Source organism: Pogoniulus pusillus, chromosome 30 (assembly GCF_015220805.1).
Source record: "Pogoniulus pusillus isolate bPogPus1 chromosome 30, bPogPus1.pri, whole genome shotgun sequence".
Lineage (NCBI taxonomy): Eukaryota > Metazoa > Chordata > Aves > Piciformes > Lybiidae > Pogoniulus > Pogoniulus pusillus.
In genome coordinates, this window is record NC_087293.1 from 12,348,500 (window position 1) to 12,367,441 (window position 18,942).

The following is an 18,942-nucleotide window of genomic DNA, read 5'->3' on the forward strand; positions in this document are numbered from 1 at the left end:
AGGATTTTGGGAGGGGGACAATTGCTATCATTAAAGACTCATCCCAGTTCTCTGGGGTCATGCTAACCCTGGGTGCTGTTGATTAGTTTCCATCCCTGTGGTGTTGATAGCTTTCACTCCTCTGTTGTTTTCCTGGCTGATCTGGTTTTGGCTCAGATAATCAATAGCTCACCTTTATTGCTTCTGTTGTATCTGTCTGAGCATAACAGACACAAAATCCCCCACTCCTATAATGGCCAAGCACAGAAAGCTGTGAAACCTTCATTTTGGGTTGCTTTTATTTCCAGCTGTCCCTGTTTCATTTCATGACTCGACAGGAAGGGACATTTTCTTGTTCATTGACTACAAAACACCTCTTGCTCCTGCCAAGCTTCCCCTGTGTGGAGCTGTTAACTGAAAATTGTTGTTGTCACCTGTTTCAAAAGCCACTGTGAACCTAGGAGAGGAAATGATGTGAGGAGTAAAAAACCTGCTGAGAAACCACTGGCAAAGTGTGACAGCAGTTAATTGATTGTCACACCCCAGACTGGGGCTGCCTCTCATTCCAGGGAGGTAATCCTCAGGGAGGCTTTTAGCATGGAACTCCCTGTGGAATCATGGAATTGTTTGGGTTGGGAAAGAACTCCAAGATCACTGAGGCCAACCTTTGAGCTCTCATCACCATGGCCATTAAATCATGCCACCTTGAGATCACCTCGGAGAGTGGTGACTCCACCACCTCCCTGGGTAACCCATTCCATTATAGTGACCTGAGATTGCTTTTGAGCCTTCAGCCCATTAAGGGCTGGACATCAAACTGGTGGAATGAGGCCAGAGGAGGCCACGAAGATGCTGCAGCAGCTCTGCTATGAGGACAGACTGAGAGAGTTTGGGCTCTGCAGCCTGGAGAAGAGAAGGCTTTGAGGAGGCCTTGGAGTGGCCTTCCAGTATCTGAAGGGGGCTAGAGGAGGGCTGGGGAGGGACTGTTGACAGGTTGAGGAGCAGTGGGTTTAAACTGGCAGAAGAGAGATCTAAACTGGCTGTTAGGAAGAAGTTGTTTGCAGTGAGAGTTGTGAGACACTGGCACAGGTTGCCCAGGGAGGTTGTGGTGCACAGAATCCCCCATTGTGGTTGCTCAAAGCCCCATCCAACCTGGCTTTGTTCCCACTCAAAGTGTGCTCTTCTGTGGGCTACTTAGGAAGATGTTTTAGTTGCCTTAATGACAGCAGGATTTCATTGATGGCCTCAAGTGATAAAATGGGACCTTTGGAGGCCTTGCACATCATCTCAGGTAGATACCTTTGAGAAGCCTCTTCATTTTGTTGACTCTGTACCTTTGTCTTGCAGTGCACAAGAAGTCAAAGAGCATGCTTTCTTCAAAGGCATTGATTGGCAGCAAGTCTATTTACAAAAGGTAAAGGATGAAACCATCACCTTAGCTTCCTTGCTAGAGCAGGGAAGGGAAAATAAACCTAAAGAGGTCATGACCAGAAAACTTCAGGGCTCAAATCCCCACCAGATATAGTCCACCTGCATGAAGATATTGTGAGGATCATTGGTGAAAACTGCTCTCTGTTAATTACTGCCAAGTCCACCTGATCAGTAGTGCTCAATTGTTACTGTTTCAGGCTCAAATGAACTCAAGAATCATTTCTTCTGCCTAGCAATGTCTAAACTGTAGGGATTTTCCCCCAAGTCTTTGGTGGAGCTGGAGCACTTCTCCTGTGAGGACAGGCTGAGAGAGTTGGGGCTGATGGTTAGGGGGCTTGAGCACTTCTCCTGTGAGGACAGGCTGAGAGAGTTGGGGCTGATGATCAGGAGGCTCAAACACCTCTCCTGCAGGGACAGGCTGAGAGAGTTGGGGCTGATGATCAGGAGGCTCAAACACCTCTCCTGCAGGGACAGGCTGAGAGAGTTGGGGCTGATGATCAGAGAGCTTGAACACCTCTCCTACAGGGACAGGCTGAGAGAGTTGGGGCTGATGATCAGAGAGCTTGAACACCTCTCCTACAGGGACAGGCTGAGAGAGTTGTGGCTGTTCAGTGTGGAGAAGAGAAGGCTCCAGGGAGACCTTAGAGCTGCATTTCAGTATCTGAAGGGAACCTACAGGAAGGCTGGGGAGGGATTGTTTAGAAGGGCCTGTGGAGATAGGATGAAGGCAATGGTTTGAAACTGGAGCAGGGGAGATTTAGGTTGGGCATCAGGAAGAAGCTACAGGAAGGCTGAGGAGGGACTGTTCAGAAGGGCCTGTGGTGATAGGATGAAGGCAATGGTTTGAAACTGGAGCAGGGGAGATTTAGGTTGGACATCAGGAAGAAGCTACAGGAAGGCTGAGAAGGGACTGTTCAGAAGTGCCTGTGGAGATAGGATGAAGGCAATGGTTTGAAACTGGAGCAGGGGAGATTAAGGTTGGGTATCAAGAAGAAGCTCTGCACAATGAGGGTGGTGAGAGGCTGGAACAGGTTGCCCAAAGATATGGTGGATGCCCCATCCCTGAAGGCATTCAGGGCCAAACTTGCTGTGGCCCTGGGCAGCATGCTCTAGTTGGAGATGTCCCTGCTGCATGCAGGGGGTCTGGACAAGATGACCTTTGAAGGTCCCTTCCAACCTGCTGCTTTCTGTGACTGTGAAGGGAGCAGAGAACATCTTTGCTCTGAAGTTCAGTTACAAAGGACATTGTTTTGCAGAGTCAGAAAAGAAGGAGGTCTTCTCTGCAGAGTGGAATTTAAGTAATGTCCATTAATTTCTCTTTAATTCTGCTGCTTTTCATCCCCAGTATCCTCCACCATTGATTCCTCCCCGGGGAGAAGTAAATGCAGCAGATGCTTTTGATATTGGGTCATTTGATGAAGAGGACACTAAAGGCATTAAGGTAAACTACTGGAATGGATGGACTGTGACCTCTGTGCTTGACCTGCCATGTGCTCCTGCCATTCCTTTGCTTCAGGGGCTACTGAGTGGCCAGGGAATAGCTTTCATGTCTGGAAACTTAATCCACTCTGTTGTGAAAGAAGCAGCTTAGACCAAGGGCTGAGTCTTTGGTGCTTGCCAAGTCCTTATGTTGTACTGTTTTAAAATGGATTGAAATCTGTTTTCCTCTCCAGGGTTTTGTAGGGTAAAGGACATATTTCCAGTGGTCAGACAGCTGCTGGGAAAGCCTCAGGTTTTGAAGGGTTTGTAGGTTCACAAATTGTGGTTTGTTTCTGATAGTTTGGATAACCTGGGCTGGAGAAATGGAGCTAAAAACCTGGCCTGGATAAATTGAGTTAAACTTAGCTTGGAGAAATGGAGCTAAAAACTTGGGCTGGAGAAATGGACTTAAAAACCTGGGCTGGAGAAATGGAGCTAAACCTGGCCTGGAGAAATTGAGTTAATCTTAGCTTGGAGAAATGGAGCTAAAAACCTGGGCTGGAGAAATGGAGCTAAACCTGGGCTGGAGAAATGGAGTTAAAAACCTGGCCTGGAGAAATGGAGCTAAAAACCTGGGCTGGAGAAATGGAGCTAAACCTGGCCTGGAGAAATGGAGCTAAAAACCTGGCTTGCTTAAATGGAGCTAAACCTGGGCTGGAGAAATGGAGTTAAAAACCTGGGCTGGAGAAATGGAGCTAAACACCTGGCCTGGAGAAATGGAGCTAAACCTTCTTTTAATTCTTACCTCATGGTCAGAGAGTGCAGTGGGAAACTCTTAATAAATCTTAGAACCACAGAGTTGTTCTGGTTGGAAAGGAGCTCAAAGATCCTCAAGTCCTACACCACCATGGCCATCAGACCATGTCCCAGGAACTTTTCTATTGATAGCAGCAACTTCCTGCTAGAAAAGTGATGGGAGAAATGTTCAGGTTCTGATACCATCCAAAATCCAATCGAGGCAACGTGAAAGAAAAAGAAGCTAAAGTTTTTGGCTCACTCCAGGCTGCTGTGGGGGGTGGTGTGACGTACCCAATAGATTCATCCCTCCTTCTGAAGCCTCCCTTCTGCCTTGGGAGCATCATTGAATCAGGAGTGACCTGCTGCCCTGGGACCATCAGTGAATCAGGAGCGACCTGCTGCCTTGGGAGCATCATTGAATCAGGAGTGACCTGCTGCCTTGGGTCCATCATTGAATCAGGAGTGACCTGCTGCCTTGGGTCCATCATTGAATCAGGAGTGACCTGCTGCCTTGGGTCCATCAGTGAATCAGGAGTGACCTGCTGCCTTGGGTCCATCAGTGAATCAGGAGTGACCTGCTGCCTTGGGAGCATCAGTGAATCAGGAGTGACCTGCTGCCTTGGGTCCATCAGTGATCAGAAGTGACCTGCTGCCTTGGGTCCATCAGTGAATCAGGAGTGACCTGCTGCCTTGGGTCCATCAGTGAATCAGGAGTGACCTGCTGCCTTGGGTCCATCAGTGAATCAGGAGTGACCTGCTGCCTTGGGACCATCAGTGAATCAGGAGTGACCTGCTGCCTTGGGAGCATCATTGAATCAGGAGTGACCTGCTGCCTTGGGTCCATCAGTGATCAGAAGTGACCTGCTGCCTTGGGAGCATCAGTGAATCAGAAGTGCCTGATTTCTTCACCCCACAGAGGCTCTGTGGTTCAGGTCTCCATCTGTGATGCCTTTGTTTTGTGTGTGTGTATCCCACTGCTTTTCCATGGATGGGTCTGTCCTGGTCAGTATTTTTGTGCTGTCTTCAGGAGCTCCAACTTGATTCTTGTTATTGCAGAAGTGAGTCAGGAGGCAAACTGATTGCTCTCAACTTCATAAGCACCAAACCATGTGAAGAACTCCCTGTGCCTGAGGAGGAACGCGTCTGGCAGTGTCACCTGCTGTAATTACAGAAGCTGGCACAGGAAAGGTTTTAGAGAACCCAAGATGTTCTTCATCCCAGAAAACTCCACATCTTCAGGGCCAGCCTAGCAGGCTGCCAGTTTCCTGCAGCTCCTCAGTGCCATCACTCAGAGGAGTGCTTTGCAAGGAGACACCAGGTAGTCTCTTTCATCTGTTGAGGGCATCAGGGACTCTCTGCAAGGCTTGTAAACAGTGTAGAATAACAGAATTAGCCAGGCTGGAACAGACCTTCAAGATCATTGAGTCCAACCTGTCACCTAATACCTTCTAATTAACTGAACTGTGGCACTAAGTGCTTCATCCAGGCTCCTCTTAAACACCTCCAGGGATGGGGATTCCACCACCTCCCTGGGCAGCCCATTCCAATGCCAATCACTCTCTGGGAAGAACTTCCACCTAACATCCAGCCTGAACCTGCCCTGGCACAACTAGAGACTGTGTCACCTTCTTCTGTTGCTGCTTGCCTGGCAGCAGAGCCCAACCCCACCTGGCTACAGCCTCCCTTCAGGCAGTTGTAGCCAGCAATGAGCTCTGCCCTGAGCCTCCTCTGCTGCAGGCTGCACACCCCCAGCTCCCTCAGCCTCTCCTCACAGGGCTGTGCTCCAGGCCCCTCCCCAGCCTTGTTGCCCTTCTCTGGATACCTTCCAGCACCTCAACATCTCTCTTGAATTAAGGAGCCCAGAACTGGACACAGCACTCAAGGTGTGACCTGAGCAGTGCTGAGCACAGGGGCAGAAGAACCTCCCTTGTCCTGCTGGCCACACTGCTCCTGAGCCAGGCCAGGATGCCACTGGCCTTCTTGGCCACCTGGGCACACTGCTGGCTCCTGTTCAGTCACTTGTCAAACAGCACCCCCAGGTTCCTCTCTGCCTGGCTGCTCTCTAGCTTCCAGCTGATCCTCATTCAGGCTGCCTGGAAGGTGGATCTATTCTTAGTCATGAGTCAGTGAGGGATATCACAGCCTCTTTGCTCTGTGCTTTCACTGGGATGTCACATCCCTTTAGAAGGGACTGAATAATTGGTGCCTCTGACTCAGCTGCAGTCAGAGCTTCCCTGAAGATGTCAGGAGCTGGCTGTGCCCGTGGGGGTGCCAGCTTTGAGTGCCTTGTTCTCCTGTAACCCCTGTGGACTGTGTTTGTAGTGCAGTGTGTCCTGTGATGCTGAGAGGAACATGTGTTCTCTGGGTTCCACAAAGCCAGCAGTGGATGCCTCTGGCTTTCCCCTCTTCCTCAGGAATCCCTCTGAGCCACTCATCTGGAATTTCAGGGAAATCTTCTGCCCTCAGATCCAGTGGGAATTTTCCTGCTCTGGCTGTGGACCTCTGAAAAGGAGGAGAATGAAGAGATCTGTTCTGGGTGAAGATCTGTTCCTTTGCAAGAAGAATTGAACAAGGCTTTTCCTCTCCTGCTCCTGCAAGGAGTCCCAAGCAGGGCAGTGTGTGGGAATGCTGCAAAGGTGCCTCTTCATCTTCATCCCTGAAAGATGAAAGTCTGCTTTCTCTGCTAATCAACAGCAACTGGAGCATCTGAGGCGTGGCTCTGGAGAGTTTAAAGTGATCCCCAAATGAAAACCTTTGAGGAATCAGAATTAATCATGTTGGAACCTTCAAGATCATTGAAGCACCTTCTAATTAACTAAACCATGACACCAAGTGCCTCATCCAGCCTGCTTTTAAACACCTCTAATGGATGTGGACTCCACCACCTCCCCAAGCAGCCCATTCCAATACCAATCAATCTTGCTGTGAACAGCTTCTTCCTAACATCTAACCTAAACCTGCACTGATTGTTTTTTGTGCTGCATCCAAGTGCCTGCTGGCCAAAGTCAGGGTGAGGATGAGGATGTGGCTGTGTCAAGCTACAAACAGTCAAAGAATCATGGAATCATTTTGTTTGGGAGAGACCTTTCAGCTCATCCAGTCCAACCCTTAACCCAGCACTGCCAGAGCACCACTAAACTGTGGCCCTCAGCACCACATCTCCATGGATTTGAAACCTCTCCAAGGATGGGGACTCCACCATTGCCCCTGGGCAGCCTGGGCCAGGCCTTGACAACCTTTAAAGGGGAAGAAATTGTTCCTAATATCCAACCTCCCCCCCCAGTGCAATTTAACTGAAGTGCTGTAGTTAAAAGTGAGGGTACAGAAGAATGTAGAGAGCAGGAGAACTGAAGGCTTGCAGCATCCACTGCTGAGTTTGGAGGCTTAATTGTAAGACAAATGGAAGCATGGAAGGCACCACTGTGTAAAAAGCACCTTTGAATGTGTTCAGGGAGGGTATTTATTTTGTTCTGGGAAGATTGGGAACGTTTTGGTCAGCACAGAATATGCAGCAAAGCTACCAACCCCACTGCTTACACTTCAGTAACTGTTAACCATGAAATAATGTGGAGAACATGATGGGACAATGCTGAGGGAGGCTTTTAGAGCTGGCAAACCAAAGAAGCTTAGAGCAGGTGACTTCTTTTCTGTCTTTAAATGTATAACTTTGCTTGAGTTCTTAACCTCTCCTTCTCTTTTGCTGGCGCTTGTTTGCTTTGGTGAGGTCAGAATTCGACTCAGCCTTTACCATAACACTGTTGTGTGGGTGATTTGGATTTGTTTTGGGGAGAAGAAGGGTAAAAGTTATTAAAATGTTGGGTTTGTTTTGTTTTTCTCTTGCAAGTTGCTTGATAGTGACCAGGAGTTATATAAGAACTTCCCTCTGGTAATATCGGAGCGTTGGCAGCAAGAAGTAGCAGAAACTGTTTATGATGCAGTAAATGCAGACACAGATAAAATTGAGGCCAGAAAAAGGGCTAAAAATAAGCAGCTTGGCCACGAGGAAGGTAATCTGTCAACTACACTTCTCTCCATCTTTTGTTTTTGTTGCTGCTAGATAGTAAATTCATGTGTTCGAAGTCACACAGCTTCAGGCTCTCATACTCCTGTCAGCCCCCAGCAGTTGTTGGGACTCGTTTAAGTCAGCCTCGTGTCTCTTAAAGATGTCTCTTCGTGTTGGGAAGTGCAAATCATCTCTGCCCCCCCTTCTAAAGATGACCCTCTGCAGCCTTTCAGTGTTTTTTGTTGCTGGTGTGAAGGAAAGAGCAGGTGGGGTTGGATTATTGTAGAATCATAGAATCAAGCAGGTTGGGAGAGAGCTCCAAGCTCAGCCAGTCCAACCTAGCACCCAGCCCTGGCCAGTCAACCAGACCATGGCACTAAGTGCCCCAGCCAGGCTTGGCTTCAACACCTCCAGGCACAGCCACTCCACCACCTCCCTGGGCAGCCCATTCCAATGCCAATCACTCTCTCTGACAACAACTTCCTCCTAACATCCAGCCTAGACCTCTCCTGGCACAGCTTGAGGCTGTGTCCCCTTCTTCTGCTGCTGGGTGCCTGGCAGCAGAGCCCAACCCCACCTGGCTACAGCCTCCCTTCAGGTAGCTGCAGACAGCAATGAGCTCTGCCCTGAACCTCCTCTTCTGCAGGCTGCACACCCCCAGCTCTCTCAGGCTTTTCTTAGAGGGCTTGGGTTCCAGGCCCCTCAGCAGCTTTGTCATCCTTCTCTGGACAGGTTTTTGTTGCAAGGTCCCCCCTTGCAAACATCACTTGTTTGTGTGAGGAGCTGGCACCCCAAGCTCTGAGCTTCAGAGAGCAGCTTACAGTGCTTTGAATCATAGAATGGGTTGAGGTGGAAGGGAGCTTAAAGATCATCTAATTCCAAGCCCCCTTGCCATGGGCAGGGACACCTCCCACTAGAACAGGTTGCTCAAGGTCTCAGCCAACCTGATCCTGAACACCTCCAGGGAGGTTGTGGAGCACAGAATCACCCAATGTGATCTTTGATCACATTGGGTGATTCTGTGCTCCACAGCCTCCCTGGGGCAACCTGTGCCAGTGTCTCCTCACCCTCACTGGAAAGAATTTCTTCCCACTCTCTAGTCTAAATCTGCCCTCTCCCAACTCAAAGCCATTGCTCTTCCTCCTATCACTACCAGCCCTTGTCAAAAGTCCCTCCCCAGCTTTCTCATAGGTCCCCTTTGGGTACTGGAAAGGTGCTGTAAGGTTTCCCAGGAGCCTTCTCTTCTCCAGGCTGAACAACCCCAACTCCTTCTTAAGAACCAAATGCTGTTGTTGGTTATTCTCCCTTCAGCCACATCAGCTCATGTAGTCATGTCAAGGTTGGCACAGAGAAGCCTGCTCAGGACACTTCAAGCCATGTTGTGTTCAGGACTCATTGAATCACAGAATAGTTTGGGTGGGATGAAACCTTAACAGTCAACCAGTTCCAACTCCCTTGCCTGTGAGCAAGCAGATCTGCAACTAGTTTAGGTTGCTCAGAGTCCCAAACAAACCTGACCTGCAGTGGTTCCACCTCTCTAGCCGCAACCTGTTCCCACCCCCTTCTGAGTGTTCTCTCTCCACATAGACATCTGCAGAATGTTTTCAGGCAGTGCCTTGCCTCTCACACTGATGCTTCTTCTCCTTGTAGACTATGCCCTTGGGAAGGACTGCATCATGCATGGCTACATGCTGAAGCTGGGGAACCCCTTCTTGACTCAGTGGCAGCGACGTTACTTTTACCTCTTCCCAAACCGACTGGAGTGGCGAGGAGAAGGAGAGTCTCGGGTGAGTGGGGTTCACTCTGCAGAGCAGCAGCTGCCAGAGTGTGAAGGCAGAGGTGGTGCTAGTGGGGAGGATGGGGATGTGGAGCTAGATCTTGAGTGCCCAGACTCCAGCTTTCCTCCTTGGAAGTGGAGTTTCGTCCCAGGTTGAAGGCATCGGAGGTAATTTTCTCCAGCGTCTGTGTGGTTAAGGGGTAGGGAAGATAAAGCTGCCTTGAGAAACCTGTTTGCTTTGTGTTGTTCCATGTCTGAAGGAGTTTGGGAGTTCATGGGGTGTTGTTTTTTGTTTAGGACCTCTGGACTATTTATACAAAAAAACATAAACTGGTAAGGTGCTCCCTACTATAGCATTTTGTCTGCCAGAAAATGCTATAGGAACTTCTAGTTTAGCCCAGCTGTGCTCATGTGCAGGGCAAAGCATCTAGAGTTTGAGCCAGAGTTTGAAGTGGCAGGACCTTGTTGTCCACTCAGAGGCTGTAGAGAAAGCTTCTCTGCAAGCTGTTGTCTGTGTTTCCTTGTTTGTGAAGTGGATGGTGCTGAAATAACCCAGTTTGGCTCTGGGAAATCAGTAAGAGTGCCCTTTTCTGTTTGTTTTTTACTTAACAGCAGTGATACTTGGACAATCTCTCACATTCTATGCAGCTCTCTTGGGGGAAACCAGTGCCTTAGACACACCTAGTTGGAGATTCCTACTCCATGCTGTCATTCCTGGCTTCCATAGCTTCCATCTCCTTGTCTCTGTTGTAACAACCAAGCCCTTTGACTGAATCTCCCACTTACCCTTACAATCTATCTTTAGCTCATGAGCCAGCCCTCAGAAAGAAAGAAATGGTTTGTGTCATGGCTGGTTGATGGTCAGAAAGTAGCCCAGAAGGATCAGACAGAGGCTTCAGTTGAGGGGCAGCAGCAGTTTTCTTGGTTGGAATCATCTCTCTGCTTTTTTGCAACCACTCCAGCAAAACCTGCTGACCATGGAACAAATCGTGTCTGTGGAAGAGACCCAGATCAAAGACAAGAAGTGCATCTTGCTGAGGATCAAAGGAGGGAAGCAGTTTGTCCTGCAGTGTGAGGTGAGACCACTCTTTGCTGGCAGCTGTTGGTCAGATTGCTTTGTGTGTGATAAAAGGACCCAGAAGGCTTTTGGGTCCTTCCTTCACCTGTTGTCTTGATGGAGCAGAGCTGAGCTTAAGCCAGTGAGGGAGGATTTCACAGACTCACAGGACCATGCAGGTTGGCAAAGCCCCTCAGGATCACCAAGTCTAACTTAGAACCCTGCTCTACAAGATTCACCTTAAACCATAGCCCCAAGCACCACATCCAAACCACCCTGAAACACAGCCAGGCTGGGTGACTGCACCACCTCCCTGGGCAGCTCATTCCAGTCCCTGACCACTCTCTCTGTGGAAAACCTTCTTCCTAATGTCCAATCTAAACCTCCCCAGCCTCAGCTTGAGGCCATTCTCCTGTATTCTGTTTCCAATTCCCTGTGAGCAGAGCCCAGCAGCAGCCACTCCACAATGTCCCTTCAGATAGCTGCAGACAGCAATGAGGTCTTCTCTCAGCCTCCTCTTCCTCAAACTACCCACCCCCAGCTCCCTCAGTTGCTCCTCATAGAATTTATTCTCCAGACCCTTCCCCAGCTTCCTTGCCCTCCTCTGGACCTGCTCCAGCACCTCCACAGCTCTCCTGTATTGAGGTGCCCAAAACTGAACACAATACTCAAGGTGTGGCCTCACCAAAGCCAAGTCCAAGGGGACAATCACTCCTGCTGGCCACAGCATTTTTAATCCAAGCCAGGATGCCATTGGCCTTCTTGGCTGCCTGGGCACACTGCTGGCTCATGTTCAGCTTCCTCTCTGTTACAACCCAAGCTTTCATTACACTTCAATGTTCAAAGTAGAAAAGCTGCACCTGTGCCAGGTGCCTGTGGTGGATTTCAATGAGTTTGGGGTCAAAATGAGTTTAGTAAAGAGCTGAAATCTTCTAAACCTCTCCACTTTCCTGGGCTTCAAAGGCATTGCTGGCATCTGGCTGACTACAGTTAGCTCGAGGAGAAAGTTCTTCACTGAGAGAGTCATTGGACACTGGAATGGGCTGCCCGGGGAGGTGGTGGAGTCGCCGTCCCTGGGGCTGTTCAAGGCAGGACTGGACGTGGCGCTTGGTGCCATGGTCTGGCCTTGAGCTCTGTGGTAAAGGGTTGGACTTGATGATCTGTGAGGTCTCTTCCAATCCTAATAATACTGTGATACTGTGACCTCATAGAGCCTTCAATACAAGAATGACATGGACCTGATAGAGCCTTCAATACAGGAATGACATGGACCTGATGGAGTCTTCAATACAAGAATGACATGGACCTGATAGAGCCTTCAATACAAGAATGACATGGACCTGATAGAGCCTTCAATACAAGAATGACATGGACCTGATAGAGAGGGTCCAGAGGAAGGACACAAATATGATTAGGGGCTGGAGCACCTCTCACACTGGGACAGGCTGAGAGAGTTGGGGCTGTTCATCCTGGACAGGAGAAGGCTCTGGGGAAACCTTAAAGCAGCCTTGCAGTATCTGAAAGGAGCCTACAAGAAGGCTGGGCAGGGACTGCTTACAAGGGCTTGAAGCAGTAGCACAAGGGGCAATGGTTTGAAACTAGAGAAGAGCAGATTTAGACTGGGCAGCAGGAAGAAGTTTTCTCACTGTGAGAGTGGAAGAACACAAAGAGGTTGTCCAGGGAAGCGATGGGAGGTCCATCTCTGGAGACAATCAAGGTCAGGCTTGGTGGGGCTCTGAGGCACCTGATCTGGTTGGGGATGTCCCCAATTCTTGCAGGGAGGTTGGACTAAATGTCCTCTTGAGGTCCCTTCCACCTAGTGCATTCTATGGCTCTGTGATTTTCTGCCTGGCACCCTTGCTGCAGGTTTGGAGCTCCCAGCAACCTGCTCTACTTGCAGATGTCCCTGCTGACTGCAGGGCAGGGGGTTGCACTGGATGAGCTTTGAAGGTCCTTGCAGCCCAAAGCAATCCATGATTCTGTACTTCTCCATCTCTTTCAGAGTGACCCAGAATTTGTCCAGTGGAAGAAGGAGCTGACAGAAGCTTTCACTGAGGCACAGAGGTTGCTGCGCCGGGCTCCAAAGTTCCTCAATAAATCTCGCTCCACGGTTGTAGAGCTTTCCAAACCACCCCTCAGCCACAGGAACAGCAATGGGCTGTAGGAGAAGCAGGAGACCAAGTTCACTTAGGGGGAAAGAAAAAGCTTCTTGGTGAACATGCTGAGTTTCACAGCATCCTTATGAGTTACTTTGTGCAATCCTGGACGCGGGATCTGCTTAGGAGAAGAGGAATTAGATGTTTACAGCGTGGGATCGTGTCAGAACTCTGTCTCTGGAGGTTGTGAAGGCTGGGATCGTGTCAGAACTCTGTCTCTGGAGGTTGTGAAGGCTGGAACAGTGGCACATGAATTCATGCTGCTGGCAGTGGTGGAGATGCCCAAGCGTGGAGGCTGCGTGTTGCCCCCAGCTCATCCCCGCACCCTGGTGGTGTCCGAATCGTGGTCTGTGGCTCTCAAACTACTGATGGAAAGGAAAAACAACCTTTTGCCTGCAATACCCTTGCCTGGAGGCTGGAACGGTTTCTGCTGGCTGGGCTTCCCCTGGCATGTGGGATACCAACAGAGCCCTGGGCAGTGGCAGGAGCTTGCAGAGCTGCCCTGTTGGCTAACCTTTAACCCGTCGTGTTGCCATGTCCTTTCCGCCCATCACTGCTGACTCGATGATAACCTTGCTCCATACTGCTGATGATCAACAGTGTGTGACTCTCTGATGCACTTCAAAGTACTGAATTCTACCTGTCCTGTGGTCTAAATGTTATTGCTACTTCATGGAAGCATTGAACTCAAGATTATTCCGTGGGGGTTGTTGTACTCACTAATAGTAGCTACCACCAGGTTTTGCTCCTTCTCTCCCTATATGCAGTCTTGTAACTGACACCATAGGGTCCTGGCTGGCAAAGAGGATTTGTTGGTAGCTTCATCTTACTGTTCTCTTGTATAAATCCCAACTCTTTTAGCACAGGTTTTTAAAGAGCAAGATTTCCTTTTGACAAGTTTACAACCAGCTTTTCTTTTTTTTTCTCCATTTCAGGTTGAATGCACTTTTGAAACATTAAAAACAAAGAAAGAAACTAAAAAACCCCAACCAAACAAAAGAGGAATTTATTCCAATCCAATGCATTGCAGTGCATGTGCTGGGTGAAACTAACCAGGAGCCTCCAGGATGTCTGCTGGATCACTCCTGGCTCCTTCTCTTTGCTCTACACAAAACCTGGTTTTGCAGAGCAGGCATCCCAGGCTTCATCATAGAATCACAGCAGTGGAGCTGCTTGAGGTGTTGGTTTGGTGGCAGCATGGCCACCAGGAGTAGGACCAAGCCCTTCATAGAATGATGGAGTGTTAGGAGTTGGAAGGGAGCTGTAGAGATGATCCAGTCCAACCCCCATGCCAGAGCAGGAGCATCTGGGGCAGGTCACACAGGAATGCATCCAGGTGGGTTCTGAAAGTCTCCAGAGGAGGAGACTCCACAACCTCTCTGTGCAGCCTGCTCCAGGGCTCTGTCACCCTCACAGCAAAGAAGCTTCTCCTCATGTTGAGGTGGAATTTCCTGTGTTCCAGCTTGTACCTCTTGTCACTTCTCCTTGTACTGGGCACCAGCAAAAAGAGCCTGGCACCTTCATCTTGACAGCCCCCCCCCAGATATTTATAGATGTTGATCAGATCCCCTCTCAGCCTGCTCTTCTCCAGACTAGACAGCCCCAGAGCAGACAGTCTTTCTGCAGAGGAGAGATGTTCCAGTCCCTTCATCATCCTCAGAGCTCTCCATTGGACTCTCTCCAGCAGATCCCTGTCTGTCTTGAGCTGGGAACTTGCTTGGTTCTGCTGGTGTGGAGGGGAAGCTGGAATTCCACCCTTCCAAGCCAATGCTGCTCCAAACTGCTCCATCCTGGTTTAGGTATCAGACTCTCTAAGGTGTCTTCTTGGCCAGAGATCCTTGGTGGTGTTATTTTATGTGAGGGTCTTCAGCTGTAGGTGTAGGAGATGATGTTGAAGACAGAGAGAAGAAGGCCCAGAGTTGTCTTTTCTGTATTTTGTCCATGTTTATAGGACTTTTTGTTTTAATTGGTGTTGAAGCAAGTAAAGAGAGGAGAAGTTGGAGCTTTGGGCATCAACAGAGCCAAGTGAATGATTCAGCATGGGAGAGTTAAAGTTATCTGGAAGTCCTTTAAAAGCAAATCAGCTGCAGTGAAAATCTGAGCATGGAGAGGAGTTGGTTAGTCTTAGATTTCAAAATAGAGGATGACATGCTGCTGCTACACACCCCCTACACAGCCAGCTGCCCCCACTGCTGCAGGATTATTGTCCCCTATTCTTTGTCCCTGACGTGTGAGAGGACAAATGCAGTGAGACCAGGTCCTGAGAGCAGCAGCCAGGAGTGAGGTGCTGGTGGGAAAGGGGAAAGTACTGCAGGAGCTGGGCTGAGGGGGAATAGTGACTTCTGGGGGAGCTCCAGCTCTGCTTTTCCTGTTTCCCCTCCTGCCTTTCCATTTCCCCTTTTGTTGTTCCCTTTCCTGTTTCTCCCTTTGCTGTTCCCTTTCCTTCTCCCTTTTTTACCTTTTCCCCTTCTCCCTTTTCCCTTTCCCCCTTTTCCTTCCTTTCCCTGTTTTGCCTCTCCCTTCCTCTCCCCTTTTTGCCTTTCCCTTCCTCTCCCCTTTTTGCCTCTGCCTTTCTCTCCCCTTTTTGCCTCTCCCTTCCTCTCTCCCTTTTGCCTCTCCCTTCCTCTCCTCTTTTTGCCTCTGCCTTTCTCTCCCCCTCTTGCCTCTCCCTTTCTCTCCCCCTCTTGCCTCTGCCTTTCTCTCCCCCTCTTGCCTCTGCCTTTCTCTCCCCCTCTTGCCTCTCCCTTCCTCTCCCCCTCTTGCCTCTGCCTTTCTCTCCCCTCTTGCCTCTCCCTTCCTTCCTCTCCCCCTTTTGCCTCTCCCTGCACACAAAGGTGACATTTTTGCTCAGTGGCAGTTGCTCTAAATCCAGATCATTTTCCAGCTCAAGATTTGCCAGCATCAGCCTTTGAGGTGAAATTCCAGTGCAGGGGAAGCAAAGCCCCAATTCTTCTGCTGCAAGCAGAGTGGGACCGAGGAGCTGTTTGGAGCTGGGCAAGAGCTTGTCTGGTGGTGTGAAGTGTTCCCTGGCCACTGTGTCAGCTGAGATGTCTCCTCATTGCTGCTAAAAAGGGGCAAATCTGAGTTTTTGGTCATTATTTTGCCAGTTCATGAAACTGTTAAAGGATCCTTGGCTGATTTCTTGGAATCCTTCATCCAGCTGTAGGCTCTGCTCATTTCTAAGTACAAAACCTCTTCCTCTCAGTTCTGTCAGAGCTCTGAGTCCTGTCACTGTTCCAGCTGCAGCCTCACAAGTTGCTTCTCCCACCACTGCTGGCAGATAAGCCTGGCTGGTGTAAATCCTGGAACTCACCCAGCTTCTGTTCAGGTTCTTACTTGGGCTCCAAAGGCAGACTTTTGGAGCAGAGTGTGTGAATGGGCAACCTGGCAGGTAGGGACAGTGCCCACAGCTCCAGGAGACAGACCTCAGCTTGATGTTCTCTTCATGCCAACTCTCCTGTAGAAACACAGCAGAAGTTCTGCTTCTGGCAAGGAGAAGAGAAGGAAACGAGACTGTGGGATGGGTTCTGGCTGTAGTGCCAGGGCAGTTGGTGCATGGAGAGCAGGAAATGTTGTGTATTTGGTGCTAAAACACCAAACCATGTTGTGGTCCTCTACGAGTGGACACTTGGTGTTCAGTGGAGCTGCTTGAGGTGTTGGTTTGGTGGCAGCATGGCCACCAAGAGTAGGACCAAGCCCTTCATAGAATGATGGAGTGTTAGGAGTTGGAAGGGAGCTGTAGAGATGATCCAGTCCAACCCCCATGCCAGAGCAGGAGCATCTGGGGCAGGTCACACAGGAATGCATCCAGGTGGGTTCTGAAAGTCTCCAGAGGAGGAGACTCCACAACCTCTCTGTGCAGCCTGCTCCAGGGCTCTGTCACCCTCACAGCAAAGAAGCTTCTCCTCATGTTGAGGTGGAACTTTGTGTGTTGCAGTTTGTACTTCTTGTTCTTGTCCTGTCACTGGGCATCACTGAAAGAGCCTGGCCCCTTCTTCTTGACACTCACCCCTCAGATACAGTGATCAGATCCCCTCTCAGCCTTCTCTTCTCCAGACTAGACAGCCCCAGGGCTCCCAGCCTTTCTTCTTAGCAGAGATGTTCCAGTCCCCTCATCATCCTGGTGGCTCTCCATTGGACTCTCTCCAGCAGATCCCTGCCTCTCTTCAGCTGGGGAGCCCTGGGTGCAGTATCCCAGGTGTGTAGTGAGTTGTGCAGCAGTGCTCTGTGGCTCTGCAGCAAACGAGCTCACAGCCAGGGCAGTACTTGGGGCTCTGTGTTGCCTCTGGTGGGTTTCAGGAGCAGGTTCCTCTCTCCCATCACCACCTCCATATCTACGTGCTGCAGGCGCTGCCCATCGCACACTGCTCTTTGCTGCTCCCCGCACAGCAGGTGCCAAGGCTCCAGCTAGAGCTGAACTCTTTGAGATGCTCACACTCTGCATAGACCTGGAGGATGGCCTGGTTGTAAGTGTACAGTAGAGAGTAACTAATTTCTAGCAGTGCTTAAGGACAGGAACAGGGTCGGTTCTAGAGATTAACAAGAGCTCAGAAGCTTATTTTGGGAAAGCAGAGGAATTAATTTTAATATTGTATAAAATAAAGCAGAAAAGGAAAAAAAAAAAGGCAAACCTAAGGGAAAAAATTATCTAAAACTCTCCAGAGAGTGTTGTTGTATAGCCAAATGTCTGAGGAGTTCTGAGGTAATCCTCCCTCCCCTCTTCCTCTCCTCTCTCTATTGTTGTCCCTTTGCTTTCTGTCCCACATAATCCTCCTCCCTCTCCCCTCTCTGTTGGGTCCCTTTGCTTTCTCTCCCCTCATAATCCTCCTTCTCTCTGTTGTGTCCCTTTGCTTTCTGTCCCCTCATAATCCTCTTCCCTCTCCCCTCTATTGCTGTCCCTTTGCTTTCTGCCCCCCATAATCCTTCTCCTTCTCTCTCTTGTGTCCTTTTGCTTTCTGCCCTCCATAATCCTCCTTCTCTCCTCTCTGTTGTGTCCCTTTGCTTTCTGTCCCCTCATAATCCTCTTCCCTCTCCCCTCTATTGCTGTCCCTTTGCTTTCTGCCCCCCATAATCCTTCTCCTTCTCTCCTCTCTCGTGTCCTTTTGCTTTCTGCCCCCCATAATCCTCCTTCTCTCCTCTCTGTTGTGTCCCTTTGCTTTCTGTCCCTTCCTAATCCTCCTCCTTCTCCCCTCTTTGTTGTGTCCCTTTGCTTTCTATCCCCTCATAATCCTCCCCTCTCCCCTCTATTGCTGTCCCTTTGCTTTCTGCCCCTCATAATCCTCCTCTTTCTGTTGTTTTCCCTTTGCTTTCTGCCCCTTATAATCCTCCTTCTCCTCTCTATTGCTGTCCCTTTGCTTTCTGCCCCCCATAGTCCTCCTCCTTCTTTCCTCTATTGTTTTCCCTTTGCTTTCTGTCCCCTCCTAATCCTTCTCCCCTCTTTGTTGTGTCCCTTTGCTTTCTATCCCCTGATAATCCTCCCTTCCCTCTCTATTGTTATCCCTTTGCTCTCTGTCCCTCCCCACGGTGTACATATTGTGTGGAGCAACTTCGGGTTGTTTAAATTGTAATTTTTTTTATTATTATTATTTTTGTGTTCAACTGAAAAAAAAAAAGAGAAAAAAAACCTCACCCACGGCCTCTGCTTTTATTTTGTTGGATGTAAAGGTCGTTGTGTGTTGCTATCTTAAGCCAAGAATTCTGTTTTAAGAAGAAGAGAAAGAAAGAAATAGGTTAAAAAAAAAAAAAGGAAAAAAAAAAGATGGAAAAAAAAAAGAATAGAAAAAAGAGATGAAAAAAGGGAAAAGAAAAAAGAGATGAAAAAAGAAAAAAGATGAAAAAAGAGAAAAGAAAAAAGACATGAAAAAAGAAAAAAAAAGAGATGAAAAAAGAGAAAAGAAAAAAGATGAAAAAGAAAAAAAGATGAAAAAAGAGAAAAGAAAAAAGAGATGGAAAAAGATTTAAAAAAGAAAAAAAGGGAAAAAGAAAAGAAAAATTATTAAAAAAGAAAAGAAAAAGATAAAAAAAGAAAAGAGATAAAGAAAAGAGATGGAAAAAATAAAAAAAGAAAAGAAAAAATATTAAAAAGAAAGAAAAAAGAGATAAAAAGATAAAAAAAAGATTTAAAAAAGAAAAAAGAGATAAAAAAAAGGAAAGAAAAAAGATGAAAGAAAAGAGATGGGAAAAAAGAAAAGAAAAAAGATGAAAGGAAAGAAAAAAGATGAAAGAGAAGAAAAAGAGATGGAAAAAGAAAAGATGAAAGAAAAGGAAAATATGAAAGAAAAAAGAAGAGAAAAGAAGAGAAGAGAAAAGAAAAGAAAAGAAA

General features: G+C 48.6%; 1 protein-coding gene across 2 annotated transcripts in view; it reads left to right on the forward strand.

The window, feature by feature from the left end:
* GRK3 (G protein-coupled receptor kinase 3) overlaps positions 1 to 18,248 on the forward strand; it is a 101,427-nt gene extending 83,179 nt beyond the window's left edge. The window contains exons 16-22 of one of the 2 annotated variants that reach the window (XM_064168898.1): positions 1,327 to 1,393; positions 2,756 to 2,851; positions 7,472 to 7,634; positions 9,281 to 9,417; positions 9,705 to 9,740; positions 10,370 to 10,483; positions 12,467 to 18,248. In XM_064168898.1, coding sequence (XP_064024968.1) covers positions 1,327 to 1,393; positions 2,756 to 2,851; positions 7,472 to 7,634; positions 9,281 to 9,417; positions 9,705 to 9,740; positions 10,370 to 10,483; positions 12,467 to 12,628 — 775 coding nt within the window. In that variant the 3' untranslated portion in view covers positions 12,629 to 18,248. The remainder of the gene's footprint in view (positions 1 to 1,326; positions 1,394 to 2,755; positions 2,852 to 7,471; positions 7,635 to 9,280; positions 9,418 to 9,704; positions 9,741 to 10,369; positions 10,484 to 12,466) is intronic. The other variant, XM_064168899.1, reaches the window with a different exon arrangement.
* Positions 18,249 to 18,942: the final 694 nt, after the last annotated feature.